Source organism: Helianthus annuus, chromosome 8 (assembly GCF_002127325.2).
Source record: "Helianthus annuus cultivar XRQ/B chromosome 8, HanXRQr2.0-SUNRISE, whole genome shotgun sequence".
Classification (NCBI taxonomy): domain Eukaryota; kingdom Viridiplantae; phylum Streptophyta; class Magnoliopsida; order Asterales; family Asteraceae; genus Helianthus; species Helianthus annuus.
The window spans coordinates 108,740,498-108,767,859 of NC_035440.2; the positions used below are offsets into that span (position 1 = coordinate 108,740,498).

General features: G+C 38.9%; 2 protein-coding genes and 1 long non-coding RNA gene across 3 annotated transcripts; all 3 read right to left on the reverse strand.

The window, feature by feature from the left end:
• Positions 1-584: 584 nt before the first annotated feature.
• Positions 585-5,366, reverse strand: LOC110873630 (transcription factor ILR3). The gene is made up of 5 exons (XM_022122593.2): positions 5,156-5,366; positions 3,709-3,771; positions 3,293-3,367; positions 1,904-2,066; positions 585-1,032 (listed from the first exon to the last, which is right to left on the reverse strand). Exons 1-5 carry the CDS (start codon positions 5,299-5,301, stop codon positions 751-753), a joined length of 729 nt encoding a protein of 242 aa, XP_021978285.1. The 5' UTR covers positions 5,302-5,366; the 3' UTR covers positions 585-750.
• Positions 5,367-23,067: 17,701 nt separating this feature from the next.
• LOC110871433 lies at positions 23,068-27,157 on the reverse strand. Its single transcript, XR_002553731.1, has 3 exons — positions 26,561-27,157; positions 23,589-23,696; positions 23,068-23,211 (listed from the first exon to the last, which is right to left on the reverse strand). It is a non-coding gene; the product is annotated as an uncharacterized LOC110871433 (long non-coding RNA).
• On the reverse strand, positions 24,427-26,117 carry LOC110871432 (glutathione S-transferase T3-like). The gene is made up of 2 exons (XM_022120192.2): positions 25,162-26,117; positions 24,427-25,069 (listed from the first exon to the last, which is right to left on the reverse strand). Exons 1-2 carry the CDS (start codon positions 25,858-25,860, stop codon positions 24,704-24,706), a joined length of 1,065 nt encoding a protein of 354 aa, XP_021975884.1. The 5' UTR covers positions 25,861-26,117; the 3' UTR covers positions 24,427-24,703.
• Positions 27,158-27,362: the final 205 nt, after the last annotated feature.

A 27,362-nucleotide genomic window follows, 5' to 3' on the forward strand; every position in this document is an offset into this window, starting at 1 on the left:
TCATGACTTGGTCAACCCACCTCCCCACCAACTCCTTTCCTCATCTTGATGGCACTAGGTCACGTTAGAGGGGACATTTATTCTTAATAACTCAACATTTGAGAAATCATCTACCTCCCTTCTTAGAAACTTGTATATACAAGACTCAAAAGGTAAAAGTTGATGCGCTAACGCTCTCACTAATGCATCATATTCCCTACAAACGATACTTGTTATTCTTGTTCTTTACTTGAGCGTCAGGGTGTCGATCAGGCTTCAAGCCTGTGGGCCCTTTTGACGGTTTTCTTTGATTATAGAGATGGAGAACGAACACTGGCACCTGAACCGAAGAATGTTGAGTTTGTAGTCTTTGTTATTTGGCTTGTTCTAATCAAGTGTTTAGAAGCCCCGGTTTGGGTTTCTTGTTTACCAAGCCTAAAACCATAAAGGTTCTCTATGTATCTTATCCATGTATTGTAATCTGGGTGCGTCTAAGCTTAATGAAAATAATCGATTCCCAATTCTTCACTGCCATCAAGATTTATGCTTTTAACCGGATCACATAAAATTAAGTTGCAAAAGAAAAGAACATTTCCACCAACAGAAACCGAAAAACAACATATATAAGCATTAAATTTTACTTGCTAAAGATGCCACAGGTATAACGACTTAAGAGTGTATGATATATCATATAAATTACACACTGATACCTAACAGTGATAAAACAATGACAAGCAGGCCATGAACATTTAAATGAAAACGAAAGCCAAATTAGGCGACCGGAGGGTGGAGCTCGTGATCTTGCGAGGTGTCAACAGCAGCAGGCGGCATGAACGGCCACATGGCCATTCCAGGGTAACTCATGACAGGAATCAACTTATTTCCCATTGCTTGGGATTGTGCGAGTGCCATCGCGGCAGGATAGGCGGCAGGGATTCCAGGCGGCGGGGCCAAGAAACTAGGTTGGGTGTTCATTGCGTTAGCTTGTTGTTCAAGTTTCTCTTTCTCTGTCTTTAGCCTCTGCTTCTCATCCCGGAGTTCGTTTTTCTCAGACTACACACGTCAAGTAAATTAGCAAACTTTAGCATATAATAAGTATAACTGGCAAGACGGGTCGGCCGGCAACAGGTTTAATTCAAGTTGAAACAGTCACCTTAAAGTACATGGGTCACGTTTGTAGGTTGGTGGATTCAACCTGACCCGAACTGAAAATTTTAGACGAACCCGAACACGAACAGAACCCAAAAATCGAGTCATACATATGAACCCGAACACGAGCCGAATATTCACGGGTTGACTCGAACACGACCGATCAACCCGAAAATTTTTATTTTATTTTTATTTTTTTCCACAAATTAATATCTTAAAATTAAATTTTGCTACAAAAAAAACCACAAATGTATATAATACAATTACACATATATTATAAAATCTTATGTTAATCACGTTAAGTTATAATTATTACGTAAAATACACAGCCAAATTAATTTATCACACAAAACATATAGTAAAAAATATAACATAATACAAGCGGGTTAAACGGGTCAACCCGCAACATGAACAGGTTGACCCGAACCCGGCCCATTTTGCTAAACGGGTTCACGGGTTCAACCGGAAACTGACCCGGACCCAATTAGACTAAACCCAAACCCACAAATTTCGTGTTAGGTTCGGGTCGTGTCAGAAATTCACACCCCTAGTTTGGTTGACCTACAACCACTTTTGTTTTGTAAACATATTTGTTACAAAAAAAAAAATATTGCAATTATAATAATATAATCTAATCTTTGGATAAAAACGCTTTAGGAGGTTGCATGCATAAAGAACACACTTTGGATGATCTTCTACTTGTTTAACCATTCATCACGTCTAACTATATATATAAAATTAACGTGGATGATATAAAGCATGGCACAGGGATCACCTTGAGCTCTTTAATTTTCTCCTGGAGATCTGAATTCGAGTCTTTGAGCTTCTGGGCTTCGTTTTTCAGTTGAGTCACCATTCGTACAGCATCAACCAAAATAGCAGCCTTGTCTGTTTTAGGGGGTCCCTCAGGTTCAAGAATTGAAGCCAATTCAACAAACCTATATGTTATGTCATATTGTTATAATTAAGCCATTAAGGTGGTGGCTATTTGCACTCGGTATGGGTACAGGTTTGCTAACGTTAATGAAAGGGAATGGGTATGGATTTCTAAACCCATCCCTTTAGGTGGGTTCAGAGGATTCCCAACTTTATGGGTATCAATGCTGTTCGTCCAAATGCATACCCTTAAACCAAACATACTTGAACATTAGTTAATAGCGAGCATAGCGCTCGCTGTAGCGAAGAGGGAGTTTCCCGCTATATGATGTTTAGCGCCTAAATAGCGTGAAAATAGCGGATTTAGTTTTTCTTTCTCCTTTTTGGATAAATAGCGGATAAATACAGATAAAGACTGAAAAAAAGAAGCGTATTTCAGGATTCAAATAGGAGTGTATTTCTTCCATATTTACCGGATTTTTTTTATAAAATATACATGTAAAATACTTCTAAAAGTTTCTTCTAGTGTATCACTAAACATGAAATAGCACCCGCTATTTCATCGCTATAGCTACGTAGCCTAAGCAACTAATGCAGTAAAAAATCGGATATTTGAGATATCGGTTATCGCGGTGAGATATGGGTAAATTTAATATCATGCTGAATTTATATATGTAGCAATTTAACACTAACAGTTCAGCATACTTTCCTACCATTAACAAATTAACCTTTTGCAACTTGCAAAACACTAACAATTGTAGCAAGTAGGAACTGGTTAAGACTTAAAACACTAACATTTAACACTAACAATTAACAATTAAGACTTAAAACACTAATAGCAGCAATAAGAAGAAAGACGAATGGTAGAACTAACAAGAAAGGTACTAATATCGGGAAAATTGGTGATATATCGGTCCAATATTGGCCAAATAGCGGTCAATATCTCACCGATAATATCGGTAATGATATTCTGACCGATACTTTGCACCGATATCTCACCAGGGAACCGATAACCGTTATATCACAGATATATCGGAGATATATCGAGATATTAACTGCATAATACGTAGCGTATCGGTAGCTTGTTGCTATCGTCCGATATTCGCTATTGACAACTATGATACCAACCTCCACGCGGTCTGGTGGTTTTCAAGTACAACTTGATATTATGTGATCATAAGTTCGTGCCTTGTTGGTATATTAGAGAGAGAACATTATCAAATGCATACGTCAAACCAAACATCCCCTTGAGATTAACAGAAAGCATAAGGTAAAGAGAATGGCATACTTATCATTTAGTTTATCTCTCCTTAATTTCTCTCTGCATGCTTTGGAACTTGTAGCACTGCCTGGTTCCCTTCCCCTGTTGTACACAAGATGGTCACTTTTTTCTCAACAGATAAAAATATAGATTTCAACTGTTTCTACTTTCTAGCAAGCTAAACATAAGTGAATCAAGTATTGGAGCTTGTTAGGCAATTAAATTTGATTTCTTTATTTCTTTTGCTACTAACATTGTCTCATGAAATAATTTCCACAACTACATGGTGGACAAACATTAAAATGGAAAATCCATATATAATATAAAGGAATAAACAATATCGTGGCTTCCCTTATAAAGAAGCCAAAGTGTAGGTACATAAGACTATAAAACAAGTTCACTTTGGTTAAAAATCTAATAAGACGAAGAAGAGCAATACTTACCGCTTTTTTGAACCAGTTTCCTTACGTACATCTGAACTTGCAAGTGAGCCATCGCATTCCGCACTAAAAGCATGATTAAGCAGGCAAAGTGAAGAGGCGAGTAAACCAACAAACATAGATATGAACACATAAAAAAAACATAACCGAAACTGAAAGAATAAAGAACGCATAGTAAACCTCAAACATAATTATAAGTTTAAAACTTCAAATGATTCTCGGAAACTGGGATGGCCTATTTAAACAGCTTATCTGTTTATTGTTTATGTGGATCTGCTTATTTTAGGGTGAAGTGAGTTGTTTTCCATAAGTCGTTTAAGATTGCCCATTTCAAACCAACTTTTATCGATGGTTTCAAAATTACAAGTTTACGTTTAAGGTGAAAAGTTGTTTTTGTAAACCGTTTCTATTATTACTAGTACTCTCTCTCTGTCTGGTTGTTTGTTTCAATTCCCTAAGCCACACTTTATGTTAACTCTATTATTACACTCTACATGTAAAAAAAAGCGGGTTTCTAGAGCCGGGGGTCTTAGTGAGAGCACCCTCTCTATCCCCTGAGATAGAGTAAAGCTTTGCCCTCGCCCTACCCTCCCCAGACTCTAGGAGTAGCTTCTGCTATGGGTAGGATTTTACCGGGTACGTTTGTTTTTCTATAAGCTGTTTAAAAAAAGCAAAATCCCAAACACCCCTCTTATCAATACATTTCACACACCAATCCACCCTTTCTGGTTTCAAGGACACTAATCTAAAAGGACTACAAAATGAATTCCAAGCAAAAATTATGAACAAAAAAACAATAACTGAAACTGAAAGAAGAATGAATGCATAGTAAACCTCGATCATTATCACACTCAGAAACAATCACACAACCAGAAGATTAAAACAATCACACAACCAGTGCGTGTTTGGAATAACTCATTTAAACAGCTTATCTACATACTGCATTCTCTAAAAGCAGAAAAGCGCTAACAACTGTTTTGGCTAAGAAAAGTATTTACACTAATATACTTATTTTAGGCAGAAGCAACTTGTTCTCAACATACAGTTTCAGATGGCGTATTTCAAACCGATTATCAACGAGAACTTAAAATCATAAACTTAGGTATAAGGTGAAAATTTGTTTATAAATAACAAATTCCAATCATATCCATAACCACTAACCAACACATTCCACATACCAATCCACCCTTTCTGGTTTCACAGAACACTAATTTAATTGAATTACAAAATTAACTAACCATTAACGAGAATTCATACAGTTTCGCCAAATTAACTAACTAATCGGCACAATCCACTCGTCAAACCCTAAATCTAACAAACTATTACACCAGCGCATGAAATGATGAAAACCTAAATACAATAATCGATAAGTTGATCCGATTTCGATCAAGTGTGAGCTAATTAGCTCAATTGCAGTTATCAACAAATCGAATAAGTGATAAACACGTACATAGGGTTTGATGATGAAGCGTTGAACGGCGGCTGCATGTGCCAGCTGGAACCACCGGCCGGAGTGAGGAACGTGCCGCCGGGAACCACCGCATTATCGATGAAGCCGTAATCGTAGATCCAGTTGGTGTTTTCCGGTGAAACCATCGCCGATGTTGGTTATCCACCGGTCAGAAGTTGTTGGGAGTCTTTTTTACGTTTTGTTTTTTATTTAGTTATTGTTATTCGGTGACGGTAGTGTTGTCGTCACGAACTCACGGCGTTAATTATTCGTGTAGTAAACGTTATCGTGGTTTTGGGCTTAACCATAGATGTTATTAAAAAGCCCATCAGCCCAAATAACGTTCCAACATGTAGCTTTGACCCGTTTAAGTATAGGTTGGAGGTGCGCAAAAAAACCTAACCCGGAAAAAAAAACCTAACCCGGAAAAAAAAACCTGAACTCGGGTATTAGAAAAATCAGGTTTTTTAAACCCCAACCTTACCCTACCCATACGGTAGGACTGGGTATGCATATTGTGTTCAATACCCGAACCTGAACCTGGGTTTTTTCATATCCGGTTTGTACCTGGAATTTCAGTGTACCAGTGTTTTTGTAATACCTGTAACCGGGTTTTTGTAATACCCGGACCCGGGTTTTCGTAATACCCGGACCCATTGTATACAACAATTTTTTTTGAACGTTCAGAGCTTGCGTGAGGCTTTTTTGGGCAAATTTCAAGGCATATAATATGTATAACTAAGGCTTCCCAATATATTTATATGTTTGATGCCAAAAAGATAAATCAAAAAACCCGATCTATACCCGAACCTGAACCCTACCCAGACCCGGAAATAGGGTATCCTAATACCCAGTTATTGAAAAACCGAACCCGAACCCGAGTACACAGGGTATAGATTTTCTGGCCAATACCCGGAACGAACCCAGCCCGGGTATGGTCAATACCCGAAAAATCAAAACCCGGTCATACTCGTGCTCGGGTATTAAAAAACCGGTTCGGTTAACCAGTTATACCGGTTAATTTGACTATAACCGGTTAATGCTTTAACTGGTTATTTTTTTAAACTGGTCCGGTCAATTACTTTAACCGGTTATTTTCGGTTAGTAACCGGTTTTTTGCCTTTTTATAGTTTTCGGTTAACCGATCTACCGGTTAATAACCGGTTCCTATACTGAATATCTATAACTGGTTACTAACCTACGGTTAAAAATAACCATTAACTGATGATTCCTCGATCGGTTATTAACCGGTTACGGTTTCTGTTAATAACCGGTTACGGTTAATTAACCAGTTATTTTGTGCACCTCTACATTTAAGTAGGGTTGCAAACGAACAAAACATTCGGTGAACAGTTCGTGGGCGGGAAGTTCATTTGTGTTCGTTCGTTTATTAAACAAACGAACACGAACAAGAAAATTAGTTCGTTTAGTTGTTAAATGAACGAAATGGACAGAGGTCGCGTTTGTTCATTTTGTGAGTGTTCGATACGTGTTCGTTTGTCTTCGATAGTCATTAGTGTTTTTTGTTTTTATATTTTATTTAAATACTTCAAAATTCCAACAAATAAGTGTTAGTGTATTATATATCTTGTTCGTGAACGTTTGTTTATGTTCGTTTGTTTCCATTCGCGTTCATAAACATTAGTTTGTGCTAATTTGTGTTCAACGTTCGGTTTTGTTTGTTGACTAAAATTATCAAACGAACACGAACAAGTTCATTTCCTTTACTGTGACAACCCTCACCAAAACAGGTATCCGTACGAATTAATTAATATTTAATTAATGCTTAATTATTGTGCTTGCTTACAGTTGTGATTAAACTGCTACTTGAATTCTGATACCTACACATACATGTATCATACTTTATTGCTGTCAATTCATTATTTACACAGAACTATAGTGACAAACTTGATGCACGAAAGCACAGTAGCACAATGAACGGATAACCCAGTAAACATGCTGACATAGCCAGCACAAGACAGACATTGTCTCTAAGGCCGGTATGAGCCAGGAATAGATTACTACACTGGCAGGGAGTGTAGGGAGGTGAGGATTGTAAAACTGCGTCACTAGGTGATAGTTATAGTGACCGGATGTGCCTAAAACATGCTTTAACTACGAAATCCTGCACTTTATTACAAAATTCAGCATTTAAGTTAACTAGTAAAGTGCAAAAACATGGGAAAATAATACTAGACACTTTCCAAAGTGTCGGGAATTCATTGTGTCACTAAAACTAATATTAAAGACACTTTAAATGCTTAATTAGCACTTTAACGGAATAATATCCAACCGAACAACCGGACTTTACCCGGAACATAAAAATATTGTCAATGACATTGCTTTTCCTTTTCTGAGCTAGTTAGGGTCCCCGAACACCCTAACACCCGTTATAATACACTACACACTAATAACTAACTTAAATCCCTAACTAACCTAACTAGTACTTAACCATATCATTGAAATCAAACTAAATACCCCCCCCCCATGATCCGATCGGTTCCCTCATGTGGGACACACTACACAATTTTTGAATATTTTATTTGGCTTGTCTAATATCTTGGTAACATTTTACATAATGGTTAATGAAAATGGATGGTCTATAAGAAGGTTTAGGAGGTAATAACATTTCATTCTCACCAACACTTAAACAAAAACTACTCTCCCTCTCCTCTCCTTACAATCGGCCGAAAACCATAGCCCAGCATCCCACCATCATCAAGCTTTGATCTTGCAATTTCACATACACACAAGGGTGAAAGGTCACACACAAGGAGGCTCGGTGCTTAAGGAATCTCAAGAACCTCACTACGTTGCTTTTATCCACCTTGTTTTCGCTTTGATTCTTCCCTAGCCTTGAGCTAGTAGTAAGTGCTTCTAAACACTCTCTTGTTCATGTTTGAAGTGGTTAATAAGAGGTTTAATGGTTAAAACTCAAGAACATGCGAAAACAAAACTAAAAGTCTTGAATGAAAGATGAACAAGATGGTTAAAGAAAAGCTAGTGGTGTAAAACTTATGAATCTTGTTTAGCTATGATTATTTTATGTTGTTTGATGCTAGTAGTGGAACGGATCGTCATCTAACCATGCTAGATCATGTTCATGGAACATGAACTAGCAATATGTTAAGTGTAGAAGATACAAGATGACGAACCCTTCCTTACATGAACATGAACTTGTGTAAAAGGGATTTTTCTTGTAAAATAGAGTTTTAAACTAGTAGATCTAAAGATCTATAAGTGGTATTTTCGAAGAACCAAGTGTAAGATGCAAATCTTGTTTAAAAGCCGGATCTTACACAACTAAAGGCATTTTTGCAAACAAATAAGTGTGTAAACACTTGTGTGACAAAAGGTTTAACAAAGGAATAATTTTGTAATTTTTGGACTAGAAGTTGTAAAGTTACATTTTCTTTAAAAATAAAGTTTTCAAGAAACTAATTTTACTTTTAAAGATTGAAAGATCTACTAAATATGTTATAAAGTTACTACATACTTTTACACAACTTACAAGTTCATGTGTTTGCGATTTATGCTTATTTTTGACTAGTTTGAAGTTGGATGCTTGAATATTGTATATTGGTGATTGGAAAAATTGTTGATTGAATTTTGAAAAGAAAATGATACGCTAGTAAGCGTGGCCACCTCCAGTTACAGAGGAAACTCTGGCGAAATTTTTCCAGAAATATAACACTTGGAAAATATTTCTGCAACAAGTGTTATGAAAATATTTTTAACTTGTTTTTCCAAATAAAGTTCGCCATGATTTTTATTACAAAACTACCAAGTGTCGGAGGTGGATTTTCATAAATAAAACTTGTTAAATATATATTTAGAATATATATTTCATAGTAAAACACTTGTGTGATTTTATGATTATTTTGTGAACTATATGTATATTATTTTAGAGTAAAAATAATATCACTTGGAATATCATAAAGTTACGACCCCCAAAATAATACCAACGCCTTCACAAGTAAACATTTAAGTTACACCGGTACTATTACTACCACGCGAACCTTAAAATGTAACTTATGTATTTTCAGAAAATACTCTTAAATGCGTATGTTGATAAAGTATTATTTTGGGAAATTGTATGGAATAAAATATATTATTTTTGGGAAAAATATGTATATTTTGGAGATAAGTATTTTAGAAAAATGAATTAAAATATATTTTATTAAGTGAGCTTAATAATATATTTTTGAAGTTATAAAAAAAACGCACATGTATTAAAACCCCCATCCTTGGGAAGGAACATACTTAATAGATAATTAAGAAGTGTAAATACGAAATAGTTGCCTAACTATTTCCCAAAAACTTAAACCTTAAGCCAAGGCACGGCCGTCCGTCTAATAGAGGTTAGTACGTGTAGGCCGTCACGCAGCAGGTTGATTGGGAGATACTATTTCGAGACGCACTTCAGTGAGTTCATGTCCCCCTTTTCTTTTAACTGTTTTCAGATTTTATACTTCGGGGGTGAAATACATGTTACTATGATTACGAATACTTTTTACATGGTATGGTTAGCGTAAGGAGGGTTACTACTTAGATCATGTGAGTGGGTAGGCGGGAACTGGAGGCCATTAATCCTCATTGTAGGACCGAGGGTCATTAGCGGTAGATCTATCTGCGTGTAGCGAGCCCAGCCCCAGGCCCAACAGAACGGACCTCGGGGTGACTTTGAGCCCGACGCAAAAATCTGCTAGGTTTGAGTCTTCCTACTGCACTTCACACATATCAATGGCCTTGCAAACCATTGGTGATCTCTTTATTTCCTTATTTGCTACATACCAGGGATTTTCATATTACAAAGGTTTTACATACTCACATTACATGAACTCGCTCAAAATTTTTGTTGATTTTTCCAACTTACATGTATTTCAGGGAATTAGGGATCTGGCGAGGTATGCTACGCTCTCACGCTGCGTAAGGGAAATGAGGTCATCCAAGTTTAGGGGTTGTGGCTTTTACCTGGACGAGTCACAAGTCTTAAATTGTGTCTATTTCATGTGTGTGGTTGTGTTTTATGAACAATGTTTTTATTTTGTTATGTTGTAATCCCGTTGCATGTGTCGACGTTTTAAACAATGTTGTGGTACTTTTATTTTAAAACATGAATCTATGGATGATCATCATGGTTTTACTTTCATATAGCTTTGTTGTGATTAAGCTATGGTATTAAGAAGTCACACCAAATTAACCCACGCTTCCGCAAAGCTAGGGTGTGACAGCTTGGTATCAGAGCTTTGATCATAGCGAACTAGGATTCCTTCTCGAGTCTAGACTATGATCACTAAGGCTCTCACGAAAACATTTTTACATTGCATATATTACGTCCAGATCCCAGGTACAAAACATTTTTAAAAACAAAAGTTGAGCATCTTTTTCTTAAAAATTTTTGGTTGGTCGGGAGACCAGGGATTCAGTCGGGGAGACTGAGGGAGTTCAGCCGGGTGGCTGGGGAGGTTCAGCCGGGTGGCTGGGGAGGTTCAGCCGGGTGGCTAGGGAGGTTATGGTTGTGGGACCAGGGAGTTAGTCTGAGAGACTAGGAGGTTCAGTCTGAGAGACTGGGATGATAGTCTGAGAGACTAGGAGGACCAGTCTGAGAGGCTGGGAGGATAGTTTAGTGGGACTAGGAAGAATTACTTGATTGCTTATTGGTGACTAACATGCTTATTTGATTATATGATTGATTGTTTGTGCATATGTGTGTTTGTGTTACAGACATCATGCCTTCATCAGATACTGGAGAGTCAGACACTACAGATCCCATGGTTATAGTATCAGACGACATAGTTTCATCAGAGCACGAGATGTATACTTCAGATACTACCAGCACAGACGATGACGACTTCCAGCCCTTTGCGCTGCCTAATGTCGTAGCAGAACCTGCTGATGGCCATCTTGTTGGGGATTTTCCACTCGCGGTGATCCCTGCTCCTGTGCCCCTTGCCGCTTATCCTGTTGTTGATATGCCCCTCGACGTAGTTTCTGACGACGATGTCGATCTATTTGAGGAGGATCCATTTGAGGGCGAGGCCCATATTGCTGCTGGTGATATCCTACTTCTTGCTGATGCTCCTGCAGAGGAGGCACCCGTTCATTCCCCTGTTCCAGACTCCTTTGAGTCTGTGGCATCCGCACCTTCGCACACGCAGGGAGTGCAGCACCATTCGCACGACACAGACCCTGACATGGCATCATCCGCTGCACCTGCACCTGCCCATAGCTTTGAGTTTGATCATGATGTTGATGATGATTCAGATCCTGTTTTTCCACCTGGCTTTGATCCTGACCATGACATTGAGTTTATTCATTTAGATCAGCCCATGGAGGATCCCGTAGCCCCTGTCGATCCCTTGTTTGTTGATCCAGCTGACTTTGACATGGAGTTTGTTGATCCGGAGCCTGCTGTGGCCCCTGAGCCAGTTGTTGCTCCCGACCCCGCGTTAGAGCATGACCATGATCATGCCGATGCACCTATTGTTGCCCCTTTCGTTGATGACATACCTGTTGATGATCATCCTGTTGTTGCTCCACCATTAGTGGATGATCATGCCGTTGATGTTCATGTTGATGCTCCACTTTTGTTAGAGGATCCCGTTGTCGCACCAGCTCTCGCACCACCCGTTGCGGACCTACCTGTTGTCGCACCACATCCTGATCCTATGCCAGTGATGTTAGACCATGCACCTTTTGCGACCCATATTGATCCACGATACGCTCACACCCACAATGGGTGGATAGACGATGATGATGATTACCCGCCTTTCGTGGTACCTGTTACACCTGCTTCAGCTCCCATTGAGGCACCTTTGTTTCCCACACACGTCACAGATGCGCATCGCGCAGACCTTCCTGTCACATTTCTTCAGGACATACCTCCAACCCGTCCTGGAGAGGGTTCATCTCGTCAGCCATTTGGTCATATACCTTTCGTGTCAGGAGGAGACCAGTTTGTACCCCAGGTTCCTCATCATACTTTTGTTCCCCCTGTTACACCATCTGCTGTACCATCCTTCGCTCCATCTAGTGAGCCGTTCCTCTGGACTTCGCCCCCCATTATGCCACCATCAGATCCGTATCACCCATATCACATGGGTTATTCCACGGAGGATATTCTCAGATCGTTCATGATACAGCAGGAGGCGCTGACTCGTCGCGTACAGGAGCTGAAGAGAGCTCAGCGACTCCCGTGCCAGTGCCAGACTCCATCTGCAGTATCACACCCTCCTCATCCGTTATCTCCTGATTCTGTCGCTCGTTTTTGGACTCCTGAGCAGCAGATAGCATACTTGTTGCGCTCTCATCGCGCTATGGAGGAGGATTGGCTTCATATGCGACGTTTGCTCTTTTCTCGTTTTCCCCCTCCTCCACCGCCATCAGCTTAGGCCTTTTTGTACGACACGGGTAGACTTTTGATGAGAGGACCGCGATTGTGCAGACTATACAGCCTTTTTGGAGACCGCATTTTGGATGATTATGATTTTGATGTTTTGTATATTGGATGTTGTTGACACTGACTAGATAGTTTGGACTAGGGTGATATGGCCCATAGTCATTGATGATGTACGATACAGTCATGTACTTGTAAACCTTACATTGTGGTCTCGATTTATGACAACACAATCGCAGTATTCTCATTATATGTGATGTTTGATTGATTGTATATGTTCTATAACATGAGATGTTATGTGGTTGATTTATTTATAACATGAGATGTTATGTGTTGATATTGTTGTTACATACGTACACTTTACTTACTATGACCTGACCAACGTGAAACATATTTTAGAAGATGCCTCCAAGACGCCAGACGCGTATGCCTGCCAACGAGGCAGAACTTCAAGGAATCATTGCTGTCGCCATAGCGCAGTATGCAGCCTCACAAGGAGGAACCAGTGGAAGCAATTCGAATAACAACGACAATAACAATCCACCCCATGGTAATGTTAAGTCGTTGAGACATGCTACGATACATTTGAATATTTATAGCACGTTCGCTAATGCCATTTGTATGTTCTAACGTATGTGCAGGGTGCACGTACAAGCAGTTCCTTGACTGCAAGCCTGTGAACTTCGACGGCACCGGAGGTGCTGTTGCCTTTGTAAGATGGGCGGAAAAGACTGAGTCTGTTCTCAGAATGAGCAAATGTGCTCCAGACCAACAAGTTACCTACATCTCTGGGCTATTCTTGGACGGAGCCCTGTCCTGGTGGAACTTACAAGTACAGACTCTTGGTGAAGCCGCAGCTTATGCGATGACATGGAATGAGCTGAAAGAGCTCATGCGAAGGAAGTATTGCTCACGCGCTGAAATTCAAAAGTTGGAGACTGAGTTTTGGCATTTGAAAATGGAAGGACCCAAGATTGCGGAGTATGTTCAAAGGTTTCATGACCTGTCTCATGTGGTACCTTATATGGTTACACCGGAATTCAAACGTATCGAGCGCTTTATTTGGGGTTTAGCTCCTCAGATCATGAGTATGGTCACTACTTCCAAGCCTGCAACAATCACAGAGGCCATCGATCTGAGCGTAGCTCTTACTGAGGAGGCTATCCGTTTAAACAAGTTTTCAAATGTTGAGCCAAAGAAGAAGGAGACTCACGTAGAGTCATCTGGCGAGAACAAAAGGAAGTTCTCGAACTTCAAGCAGGGTACTAGCGGTGTTGGCAAGAAAGGAGAATCAAGCACACCGGTCCAAGCTGCAACCGGTGCTGGGAAGAAAGGAAAAGGTTATATGGGTTCACTACCCAAATGTAACACCTGCCAGCGTCATCATTCTGGCCGGTGTGGGCCAAAAGTATGTGAATCTTGTGGAAAAGTTGGCCACCTGAAGGATTCTTGCTGGGCCAGTGCTAGTCGGGGAGGCCAAGGAGGTTGTGGTAATAGGAACAACAACCGTGGTGGTAATGCGAATCGCCCACGAGGGTACAATGACGGAAATGGGAACCAGGGAAACGTTGCGAATGAAACTAGTAGTGGGAATCGCAACCAAAACAACACTCAAGCTGGGAATGGAGGTGGTAATGGTAAAAAATTGGGTTGTTTTAACTGTGGTGACATTGGGCGTTTTAAGAGGAACTGCCCAGGTTTGAACCAAGCACGGGGAAGAGTCTTTAACATTGAGGCGAGGGAAGCGCGCCAGTATCCCAATGTTGTTACTGGTACGTTCCCTATAAACCAACGCTTTGCATCCGTTTTGTTTGATACTGGTGCCGATTATAGCTTCGTGTCGTTAGAATTTAAAAGTGTGCTTGGGTTAGCCGCTAGTAAATTAGATATCCCGTACTCAATCGAACTGGCTAATGGAAAGCTAGTTGAAGCTAACGAAGTTGTTAGAGGTTGTGTAATCGAGTTGGGAGAGCGTGAGTTTACTTTGGATCTACTACCAGTCAAGTTGGGAAGCTTCGACGTGGTAGTAGGGATGGATTGGTTATCGAGCAACAAGGCTGAGATTGTCTGCCACGAAAAGGTCATTCGCATCTCAACAGAAGATGGAGAAACGATCGTAGTTCATGGAGAAAAGCGCGATACATCTCTAAGAATCATCAGCTGCCTGAAAGCTCGAAAGTGTTTACAGAAGGGATGTGCTGCCTTCTTGGCACACATCGTGGATAAGAAAGCTGCTGAGCTAAAGATCGAAGACATCCCTGTCGTGAGGGAATATCCTGAAGTCTTTCCGGAAGACTTGCCAGGATTTCCACCCCAAAGGTAAGTGGAGTTCCGTATTGACTTAGTTCCAGGCGCCGCGCCTATGGCTAAGGCACCTTATCGACTTGCCCCTTCAGAGATGCAGGAATTGTCGGCACAACTTCAAGAGTTGCTAGACAAGGGATTTATCGGACCAAGCTTCTCGCCTTGGGGAGATCCAGTCCTGTTCGTCAAGAAGAAAGACGGTAGTTTTCGTATGTGCATTGACTACCGGGAGTTGAATAAGTTGACGATCAAGAATAGATATCCTCTGCCAAGGATTGATGATCTATTCGATCAGCTACAAGGTTCAAGCTTTTACTCGAAGATCGATTTGCGATCAGGTTACCATCAACTAAGGATACAAGAGGAAAGTATCCCGAAGACAGCCTTTAGAACCCGTTATGGACATTACGAGTTTCTAGTTATGCCGTTTGGGTTGACAAACGCGCCAGCTGTTTTTATGGATTTGATGAACAGAGTTTGTAAACCGTATCTCGACAAGTTCGTGATTGTATTCATAGACAATATTTTGGTCTATTCAAAGACAAAGAATGAACACGAACATCATTTGAGAGCTATTTTGGAATTGCTGAAAAAGGAAAAGTTGTATGCCAAATTCTCAAAATGCGAATTTTGGTTGGGCGAAGTCCAATTCCTTGGACATGTGGTGAATGGGGATGGGATTCATGTGGACCCCACAAAGATCGAAGCAATCAAGAATTGGGAGACACCAAAGACGCCAACCGAGATTCGACAATTCTTGGGTTTGGCTGGCTACTATCGAAGGTTCATTGAGGATTTTTCAAAAATCGCTCAACCACTGACACTCCTCACACAGAAAGATAAGAAGTTTGATTGGGGAATCAAACAGGAAGAAGCGTTTCAGCTGTTGAAAGACAAGTTTTGCAATGCGCCGATTTTAGCACTACCGAAAGGAACAGATGATTTTGTGGTATATTGTGACGCCTCACGTCAAGGTTTGGGTTGCGTGTTGATGCAACGCCAGAAAGTCATAGCTTACGCGTCACACCAGTTGAAAGTTCATGAAAAGAATTATACCACGCATGATTTGGAGCTAGGCACAGTGGTATTCGCGTTAAAAATTTGGAGACATTATTTATATGGTACAAAGTGTACGATCTTTACGGATCATAAAAGTCTGCAGCACATATTCGACCAGAAAGAGCTGAATATGAGACAAAGACGTTGGGTCGAATTACTGAACGATTACGAGATCAAGTACCATCCAGGGAAGGCGAATGTGGTTGCCGATGCCCTGAGTCGAAAAGAAAGGATCAAGCCCATAAGGGTTAGGGCTTTGGAGATGATTATCCAGACAGATCTTTCCCTGCGCATTCGTGCCGCGCAGAAAGAGGCTCTGAAGGAAAGAAACATTGAAAAGGAATATCTCCATGGGATGGAGAAGCAATTAGTGCCAAACGAGGAAGGAACGCTATGTTTCATGAAACGAATTTGGGTTCCTCTGTTTGATGGTTTAAGAAAAGTTATTTTTGATGAAGCTCACAAATCACGGTACTCTATCCATCCAGGAGCGGATAAGATGTACCAAGATCTTAAAGATTATTATTGGTGGCCTAGGATGAAAGGCGACGTTGCTGTTTATGGTAGCAAGTGTTTGACCTGCGCCAAGGTTAAAGCTGAATACCAGAAGCCTTCAGGACTTCTGCAACAACTTGAGATTCCCAAGTGGAAATGGGAACAAATTACAATGGATTTTATAACGAAGTTACCAAGAACGCCAAGAGGTCATGACACTATTTGGGTAATAGTGGACCGATTAACGAAATCTGCGCACTTCTTACCCATCAAGAGAAAGACAACACGAGCAAGTTGGCCGAAATATACATGAGAGAAATCATTGCACGTCATGGAGTGCCTCTCTCGATCATCTCTGATAGAGACGAAAGGTTTGTGTCAAGGATTTGGCAGTCCTTCCAAGAAGCATTTGGATCTCAGTTGAATCTGAGTACAACATTTCACCCACAGACCGATGGACAGAGCGAACGCACGATACAGACATTAGAAGATATGCTGAGAGCATGTGTTATGGATCTGGGTGGTAGCTGGGATAAACATTTACCCTTGGTCGAATTTTCATACAACAACAGCTACCACACTGATGTACTGAAAAGTACATATGTTTATAGTGTATATTTTGGTCAGTTTTCAGTCATTTTGAGTCTGTTTTAGGTTAGAACTATGATACTGCTGACGTTAAGCTTTGATTTCAGGTCCCGTAGCTTAAAGTGTTGAAAAACGAGTAAAAACGAGCAGTTCGGAAGAAAAACGGGATTCGTACGCGCGTCGGAGAAGCTGGAATTCGGAAAATAATAAAAAAATCAAGAAATTGAGTTTGGAGGCGCCGCGTGACGCCATGCCACCCTCGCGTCACGCGAGGGTCCCTATTTGACCGATTTTGACTTCTGATTTTAGGGTTGGACTTCATATTACCAAGAAACTTAACTGAAAACCCTAGTTACGAACCAAGAAACCCTAGGACGAATTTCAGAGGAGATTTTGAGCTTTTCGGAGTATTTTGGCTAACGGGAATCATCTGGTTGAAGCTTGGATCGTGAGAGTGAAGATCTTTCGGGTTTTATCTCCCGGTGTTCCTTATTTTCGCGTTTTCGATACTTTACGATGAATTCTTGTTTTGAACTTGTTTTGTTTGATTTGAACAACATGTTTCTTGGCTAAACTTAGATACTACCTAGATTTGATGAAGGTTTAATTTATGTTTGGATCTTTTAACGGTTTTATTGAATTGATTATGGATTTACTTTGAAAGTAAAGTATTCTAGATTTTCTGATTTGGTGCGTGTGCGTATTTACTTTTGATTGTGGATTGTTTGCTGTTTCACATAGATTTTAGTGACGGTCTTTATCACATAATAGATCTGTGTTGATTATTTGCATCCTTGCGGGTTCGGGTAATTTTTGGGTAAATCGGCCGATAGCCTTAGAAACAGTAATTAAAATACAATTAGAAGTAAATATTCTGCTTAACTTGTCGCTGAGAGGCTCGGGTTAGTTATTAGGTCGCGGTGCAGTATATAGCTAATTTAGATTTTGAGAGAAGTCGACATTAGTTCCCTAATTGCAGTTGTGTCTAGTAAACCAAGTCAGAACCTAGAATTGCCTTAGATTGTCGCGCTGAGAGGTAGATAGTCGTATTAGGGCACTTTTAGAGTCGTTAGAGGACTGAGAGGAAATCTAACAGTCGGTAATTATAACAGCCTTGTAGGGTTTCCTAGGTTTCTTCCTAAGAAGGATCGGGAAGTCTTAGCATTGAAATACCTTAAGGTTTAGTATTTTACGATCCCGGCTCCATACAACAATAAAATCGTTAAAAGTCCATTCGTAGTTAAACTGGATTCAAGTCTAGGTAGCCCTTAATCTCATCTGAAACAAAACCTTAGCTTTCGTTCGTATTTTAATTTAATTTCAATTTAATCACAATTTTAGGATTTTAGTAAAACCCCCCTTAAAACACAACAATTGTTTAATCGTGTCAGTGTCTAGTCTAAGTTTAGTCGTTAACGTAATTCATTAGAGTCTTTGTGGGTTCGACATCCGGACTTACTTTTCTGTGCTAGAGTCGACCGGTACACTTGCCGGTGAGTAGTTTAGTCAGGTTAAAGAGTCTAGATTTTTATTACTTGAGTCTTAATTTAGGGTAATTTTAGTTTAATTAGTTGAACTACTTTTCCACATCACACACCAGTATTGGAGCCGCGCCATTTGAAGCTCTATATGGCCGCAAGTGCAGATCACTGCTTTGTTGGTCCGATGCAGGTGATAAACAATTGGTTGGTCCTGATGTGGTCCAGGAAACCACAGATAAGATTGCACAGATCCGAGATCACATCAAGGCGGCTCACGATCGACAAAAATGCTATGCGGGCCGAAGAAGGAAACCTCTAGAGTTTGAGGTAGGTGACATGGTATTGTTGAAGGAATCACCCTGGAAGGGTGTGGCACGCTTCGGGAAGCGTGGAAAGTTGAATCCGCGTTATATTGGTCCATTCAAGATTCTGGAAAGAATTGGTTTAGTAGCATACAAGCTGGACTTACCTGCCGAACTGAATGGTGTTCACGATACATTTCATGTATCAAATCTGAAAAAGAGTCCAACGCAAGAGACTGTTGTCATTCCTACAGACGAGATTCATGTTGAGGACACGCTCCATTTTGTCGAAGAACCGGTTGAGGTTACAGATTAGAAGATCAACAAAACCCGCAGGAGCAGTGTCAAGCTCGTCAAAGTTCGTTGGAATGCAAGACACGGTCCAGAATACACCAGGGAGCGTGAGGACCGAATGAAAGAGAAATACCCCCACTTATTTCCCAAGACCCCTGCAACTAGAAGCAGAACCTAAAATTTCGGGACGAAATTTTTCTAAGGGGGGGAGAATGTGACAACCCTCACCAAAACAGGTATCCGTACGAATTAATTAATATTTAATTAATGCTTAATTACTGTGCTTGCTTACAGTTGTGATTAAACTGCTACTTGAATTCTGATACCTACACATACATGCATCATACTTTATTGCAATCACTTCATTATTTACACAGAACTATAGTGACAAACTTGATGACCGAAAGCACAGTAGCACAATGAACGGATAACCCAGTAAACATGCTAACATAGCCAGCACTAGACAGACACTGTCTCTAAGGCCAGTATGAGCCAGGAATAGATTACTACACTGGCAGGGAGTGTAGGGAGGTGAGGATTGTAAAACTGCGTCACTAGGTGATAGTTATAGTGACCGGATGTGCCTAAAACATGCTTTAACTACGAAATCTTGCACTTTATTACAAAATTCAGCATTTAAGTTAACTAGTAAAGTGCAAAAACATGGGAAAATAATACTAGACACTTTCCAAGGTGTCGGGAATTCATTGTGTCACTAAAACTAACATTAAAGACACTTTAAATGCTTAATTAGCACTTTAACGGAATAATATCCAACCGAACAACCGGACTTTACCCGGAACATAAAAATATTGTCAATGACATTGCTTTTCCTTTTCTGAGCTAGTTAGGGTCCCCGAACACCCTAACACCCGTTATAATACACTACACACTAATAACTAACTTAAATCCCTAACTAACCTAACTAGTACTTAACCATATCATTGAAATCAAACTAAATACCCCCCCCCATGATCCGATCGGTTCCCTCATGTGGGACACACTCCACAATTTTTGAATATTTTATTTGGCTTGTCTAATATCTTGGTAACATTTTACATAATGGTTAATGAAAATGGATGGTCTATAAGAAGGTTTAGGAGGTAATAACATTTCATTCTCACCAACACTTAAACAAAAACTACTCTCCCTCTCCTCTCCTTACAATCGGCCGAAAACCATAGCCCACCATCCCACCATCATCAAGCTTTGATCTTGCAATTTCACATACACACAAGGGTGAAAGGTCACATACAAGGAGGCTCGGTGCTTAAGGAATCTCAAGAACCTCACTACGTTGCTTTTATCCACCTTGTTTTCGCTTTGATTCTTCCCTAGCCTAGAGCTAGTAGTAAGTGCTTCTAAACACTCTCTTGTTCATGTTTCAAGTGGTTAATAAGAGGTTTAATGGTTAAAACTCAAGAACATGCGAAAACAAAACTAAAAGTCTTGAATGAAAGATGAACAAGATGGTTAAAGAAAAGCTAGTGGTGTAAAACTTATGAATCTTGTTTAGCTATGATTATTTTATGTTGTTTGATGCTAGTAGTGGAACAGATCGTCATCTAACCATGCTAGATCATGTTCATGGAACATGAACTAGCAATATGTTAAGTGTAGAAGATACAAGATGGCGAACCCTTCCTTACATAAACATGAACTTGTGTAAAAGGGATTTTTCTTGTAAAATAGAGTTTTAAACTAGTAGATCTAAAGATCTACAAGTGGTATTTTCGAAGAACCAAGTGTAACATGCAAATCTTGTTTAAAAGCCGGATCTTACACAACTAAAGGCATTTTTGCAAACAAACAAGTGTGTAAACACTTGTGTGACAAAAGGTTTAACAAAGGAATAATTTTGTAATTTTTGGACTAGAAGTTGTAAAGTTACATTTTCTTTAAAAATAAAGTTTTCAAGAAACTAATTTTAATTTTAAAGATTGAAAGATCTACTAAATATGTTATAAACTTACTACATACTTTTACACAACTTACAAGTTCATGTGTTTGCGATTTATGCTTATTTTTGACTAGTTTGAAGTTGGATGCTTGAATATTGTATATTGGTGATTGGAAAAATTGTTGATTGAATTTTGAAAAGAAAATGATACGCTAGTAAGCGTGGCCACCTCCAGTTACAGAGGAAACTCTGGCGAAATTTTTCCAGAAATATAACACTTGGAAAATATTTCTGCAACAAGTGTTATGAAAATATTTTTAACTTGTTTTTCCAAATAAAGTTCGCCATGATTTTTATTACAAAATTACCAAGTGTCGGAGGTAGATTTTCATAAATAAAACTTGTTAAATATACATTTAGAATATATATTTCATAGTAAAACACTTTTGTGATTTTATGATTATTTTGTGAACTATATGTATATTATTTTAGAGTAAAAATAATATCACTTGGAATATCATAAAGTTACGACCCCCAAAATAATACCAACGCCTTCACAAGTAAACATTTAAGTTACACCGGTACTATTACTACCACGCGAACCTTAAAATGTAACTTATGTATTTTCAGAAAATACTCTTAAATGCGTATTTTGATAAAAGTATTATTTTGGGAAATTGTATGGAATAAAATATATTATTTTTGGGAAAAATATGTATATTTTGGAGATAAGTATTTTAGAAAAATGAATTAAAATATATTTTATTAAGTGAGACTTAATAATATATTTTTGAAGTTATAAAAAAAAACGCACATGTATTAAAACCCCCATCCTTGGGAAGGAACATACTTAATAGATAATTAAGAAGTGTAAATACGAAATAGTTGCCTAACTATTTCCCAAAAACTTAAACCTTAAGCCAAGGCACGGTCGTCCGTCTAATAGAGGTTAGTACGTGTAGGCCGTCACGCAGCAGGTTGATTGGGAGATACTATTTCGAGACGCACTTCAGTGAGTTCATGTCCCCCTTTTCTTTTAACTGTTTTCAGATTTTATACTTCGGGCGTGAAATACATGTTACTATGATTACGAATACTTTTTACATGGTATGGTTAGCGTAAGGAGGGTTACTATTTAGATCATGTGAGTGGGTAGGCGGGAACTGGAGGCCATTAATCCTCATTATAGGACCGAGGGTCATTAGCGGTAGATCTATCTGCGTGTAGTGAGCCCAGCCCCAGGCCCAACAGAACGGACCTCGGGGTGACTTTGAGCCCGACGCAAAAATCTGCTTGGTTTGAGTCTTCCTACTGCACTTCACACATATCAATGGCCTTGCAAACCATTGGTGATCTCTTTATTTCCTTATTTGCTACATACCAGGGATTTTCATATTACAAAGGTTTTACATACTCACATTACATGAACTCGCTCAACATTTTTGTTGATTTTTCCAACTTACATGTATTTCAGGGAATTAGGGATCTGGCGAGGTATGCTACGTTCTCACGCTGCATAAGGGAAATGAGGTCATCCAAGTTTAGGGGTTGTGACTTTTACCTGGACGAGTCACAAGTCTTAAATTGTGTCTATTTCATGTTTGTGGTTGTGTTTTATGAACAATGTTTTTATTTTGTTATGTTGTAATCTCGTTGCATGTGTCGACGTTTTAAACAATGTTGTTGTACTTTTATTTTAAAACGTGAATCTATGGATGATCATCATGGTTTTACTTTCATATAGCTTTGTTGTGATTAAGCTATGATATTAAGAAGTCACACCAAATTAACCCACGCTTCCGCAAAGCCAGGGTGTGACATTTACAAACAAACACAGATATAAAATCTCGTTCGGTAAGTGTTAATGAACAGTTCATGAACGCATATATTTCTTAACAGACGAACATGAACATGGTGTAACGTCCACTATTCGTAAGGTCAAAATTCAATATTTTAACGACAAAAGCATGACCAAATTTAAACTTTTTACATGCCATTAGAATAAACAACATAATCATCCTTACAAAAACCATATCATTTTAAACAATTACCACCATCTAGGATTTAAAAAAGACATAGCATATCAAGTTTAAAGTTTAACTACCAAACATAAGCTATTTAACAAAAGTATTTTTGACCCGTTAACATTATTTCAAAAGTTGCAGAAGTGCATGGAGGGCATTCGAAATGTGTTCGATTCGAGCGAAGCTTGACCATTTAGACTTGAGTTTTACCTATATCACAACATCAAAGTAAGTTTCATTAAAAACTAAATTCCTTACTATTACATAAGATTTTAGCTCACGAAATTAAGACAATCACACCATTAGCGTAACTTTACAAGTGTGCTTGTTAACTAGTACCATCATTCTTTTACTTGAATATGTCCTAAAATGAACATCATACCATCATTCTTATTCTTTCATTCTAACCCTTTCGACCCGTTCATGAAGGGTCTAACATAAATTTCTTCTTTTGCATATCATTCTAATATATCCGACCCATTCGCAATGAGTCCTAAACTTGGTTCTTCCCGTGTCCATTACAATTGCCACAATAGATAGTAATAAGCAAAACTATAATAAAACCAGGAATCGTACAAGTAGCGTACCTCGATCTTGATTCCCTTGTTGCTTTGCTTGACTTGAACTTTCTTCCTTTACACCTATACACAATGTTGTAGAAGGCGCTAGGCGCTAGTCGGGCAGTGAGGTACCGCCTAGGGATTAATCGGAATGGGATTTTTATAAGTATTTTTCCAAAATTATATATATATACCCAATAATATAAAAATAATACTTCAAAATTCACATAAATACTTCAAGTTTCAGATAGTATGGTTCGATTTTGACCAATTTTGACCGCCTAGGACCGATTTTGACCGATTAATATAGTCCGATTAATCTGATTTTTGACCGCCTAGGTACCGCCTTTGACCGACTTTGACCACGGCCGATTAATTGACCGACTAGCTCAAAATTAGGCAGTAAGTGGCCACCTAGTGCCTAGTCGCCGATTAATCGGCCGCCTAGGCCGATTTCTGCAACCATGCCTATACATAACCATTCGTACTTATAATTTATGTCTTATACTCGTTTACATACACCCTTTGATAAGACATCATATAATTTACATCTACTTCATAAGCACATTCAAATCATGATTATTACATAAAGTTTATCACTAACATGGCTGAATTCTTTATTAAGGGTGGAGGGTATGGTTAATCACTCTAGGGTGATTGAGTGAAATCCTACCCAATAATATTATGCCATGTCAACTCCCCATTCCACTCTCCATTTTGCACTCAATCACTAGGTATGGTTAATCACTTTAGGGTGTTTGAGTTATATATTTTTTTATTTTCTAGAAATTATAAACTATGCATAAATAAATAAAACATATTTTAAACTAAATAAAAGTACTTTTAATTAAAAAAACACAGTACATTTAAAACTAAAAAAAGTTAAACCATAAAATAAAGCTAATATTTAGAAATTGCATGGCCAGTTATATTTTTTTTGCGATATCTCGTTTCCTTGCCAGAATAAACGGCAACATCTCGGGTGGAGCATGGTCGTGTGGCTCAGTAAATGTCTTCAAATCCCGATCATACATAAGTTGTTTCACCGCCTCGCGTTGTTCCGCCACTAACGCTATGGTGTCTTCCTCGCGTTTCTTTTGTATACTCGTCAACTCTATCGCCCGTGCTTTTTTTTTCTTCTTTCATAAGAGTGTATTGCGCGAGCTTCTCGGTGAGGGCCTCTTGGCTATCGTTTGATGATGTTGCGGGCCTCTTTTCTTTCCTTTTTTGTCTTGTTGGTGACGGTCTACGTTTATGTCCGGTATATCGATCGGTGACTCAGTTCCCGGTGTACCCGTATTGTAGTTGCCCGAATCGGACGACTTTCTTTTTTGTCCCGAACTTCCACTATCTTCACCCAACAATGGTACCTGTGCCCATTTGTCATGTTTACGAACGACCTCCCATGCCTCAATATGTTGAAAACCACTCGGATATTTGGATTTGAAATCACTTAAAGCCCTATTCATGACGTCGAGGTCGCTAACCCCACTACCACGAATACGATCCTACATAGATAACAAATATAAAGTAAAAAAAAAAAATTAAACATAAACAATGTTATGGAAAATATTTTTTAAATGTTCAAATAAAATATTACCGCTTGTTGCCAAAGACCGTTGAAGTGGTTTATCTTAGTCAACATAGGCATCCATTTTGAACGTACTTGATGAATTGTTCGAGTAGTTCCGCCGACCGTTTCGTTGTAATGGGCGAGAACTTTTTTCCAAAAATTGTCCCCTTTTTGTGCATTTCCTTGTTTCTTGTTTAAAGAACAATGAACCCATGCCTTGGCTAAGGCCTCTTCATGTGTTTTCGTCCAAGTTTGACGCTCCGCCTTGACTCCCTTTTGTTTCGGCTCACTTGCTTCACCAATACCATCGTCATCATCCTCATATTCTTCTTCATCCTCGCCACTATCTACATCCAAATGTTGTGTTTCGGGGACAACCTCTAAATCTTGGTGTTCATCGTAGATAGGAAGTGAGCGCTCGACATTCTCTCTTGGTGATTGAATTGGCGGGGTCCTAAATCCAAATGGATCAAACTCGGTTGTGAAGCTTGGGTGTGAAAATATTTGTGGTGGAAAATTAGGTTGGGTGCTAAAAAAAGTTGGTTGTGAAGTTTGGGGGTAAAAAAATTGAGGTTGAGTGGTTGGTGAATATCCGTAGGAGGTTTGAACCGGTTCACTTGGACCTCTAAAATCACCTTGTCTCGTTTGCGAAACCTTTTTTCTTGAATCCGATCCTCGGCTAGTGGAACCTTTTTTCTTGGGTTCACATTTGTTTTGTTTATCCATGGTGTTTGTGGGTGTAGAAAGAGAGATTTTTGAAAGAGTTGTGTGTTTAAATTGATTGAAAATATGGGTTTTATATAAAAAATGGGGAACGGTAAAAAAAACGTTCAAAAATTTAAAACAACGGTCAAAAAAATGTGAAACGGTCAAAAAAATTAAAGCCCTCTCTTATCAATCACTTCAGTGATTACACACCGATTTTGGTAACCTCTCACCCACTCACCGAATATCTTCAACATGAGGGTATGGTCACCGCTCGGTGACTCCCCCTCCCCGCTTAACTCCCCGCACATCATACCCCCCACCCTAAGGCATTTCATCAAACACTTGGTGTGCATAACATCAACAAAGCATAAAGTACAAGTGTTCAAAGCATGGTTCTGCCAATTCATTCTTAGATTATCAAGATCAACCAAAATTTCATACAACAATCAATCCAAATCAGTTTCAACTATCATTTATTCACTAATATCAATTCTCACACTTAGCCATTACAATAATATGCACATAACTCATTCATGTTCTTCACAATCTTCCTAATTCAAGTGGGTTTATGCTTCAAATCGTTCGATTAACCAAACTCAAACAAATTTCTTGTTCTATTGTGTAATCCTAACTCACAATTACACAATTATTCACATTACTATAAGATTGGGTTGAAACCCATTTTCCACAATTCATCATTTTAAGAAATTCAACTTACCACTTTGATGAACAAGCTTAGATGATTAAGATTTTGAGTTCATGCATCTGAGTTGGCTTCTTAAACCCTTCTAATTTTGAGAATTTTGAACAAGGGTTTCTTCTTGGTTCTTTGCTCCTGGTCGATCCACAGAACACACCTAGAGTGTGTGTTTTGTGTTTTACTTGTTTATTAATAACTTTCATCATTTTTGCAAATTCGGCACCTCTAATTCTAGTTGTTGTTCGGCTTGGTCGAACCAAGCCTCCGCAATTTCAGAACCCCCCTGGCGAATGGCCTGTTCTCCTCGGTCGGAATAGGTGGGTTAATTCCTTCCCTTAGAACCGTACTTGAGAGTTTCCTACCTCATACGGCTCGCCAGTCAACTCTTTTTGTATCCCATTTAAATCTACCATATCTAACTTAATAAGATTTCTCGTAGATCTATCCCATTTTTTCGGGTTAACGAAAAGAAGTTAATAAAATGAGTTTCAAACTTAAATCTTAAGTTTGGATTTAAAATCCGGTTTATTTTAGTTTTATCTTTTCTCCCACCTTCAGAAGAATAAAACATAGACATTTCGCCTATCATTAGAATTTTCTGAAAGGTAACTATCTCAGTTTTTCATTCTTTCTAAACTAATATCACATTCTTTTAACTTAGTTAATATTACATAATTAGACATTAAGGTAATTTAAATAAATTGCATATTTTAGGGTGTTACACATGGTCTTGTTCATGTCCGTTCAGTTCGTTTGTAGAACTACGTTTAAGCATTACAATATGGCTCGAGCTCGTTTAAACTTGGGTTATTCAAGCTTT

Excerpts from the sequence above, each read along its gene's own strand:
- LOC110871432 (XM_022120192.2), bottom strand. The coding sequence starts at position 25,860 with ATGGATAAACAAAACAAATGTGAACCCAAGAAAAAAGGTTCCACTAGC. Across the intron at positions 25,070-25,161 it reads ACGGTCTTTGGCAACAAGCG|GATCGTATTCGTGGTAGTGG; the intron begins GTAATATTTTAT and ends TTATCTATGTAG.
- LOC110873630 (XM_022122593.2), bottom strand. The coding sequence starts at position 5,301 with ATGGTTTCACCGGAAAACACCAACTGGATCTACGATTACGGCTTCATC. Across the intron at positions 3,772-5,155 it reads GCTTCATCATCAAACCCTAT|TGCGGAATGCGATGGCTCAC; the intron begins GTACGTGTTTAT and ends TCATGCTTTTAG. Across the intron at positions 2,067-3,292 it reads AGAGATAAACTAAATGATAA|GTTTGTTGAATTGGCTTCAA; the intron begins GTATGCCATTCT and ends CATAACATATAG.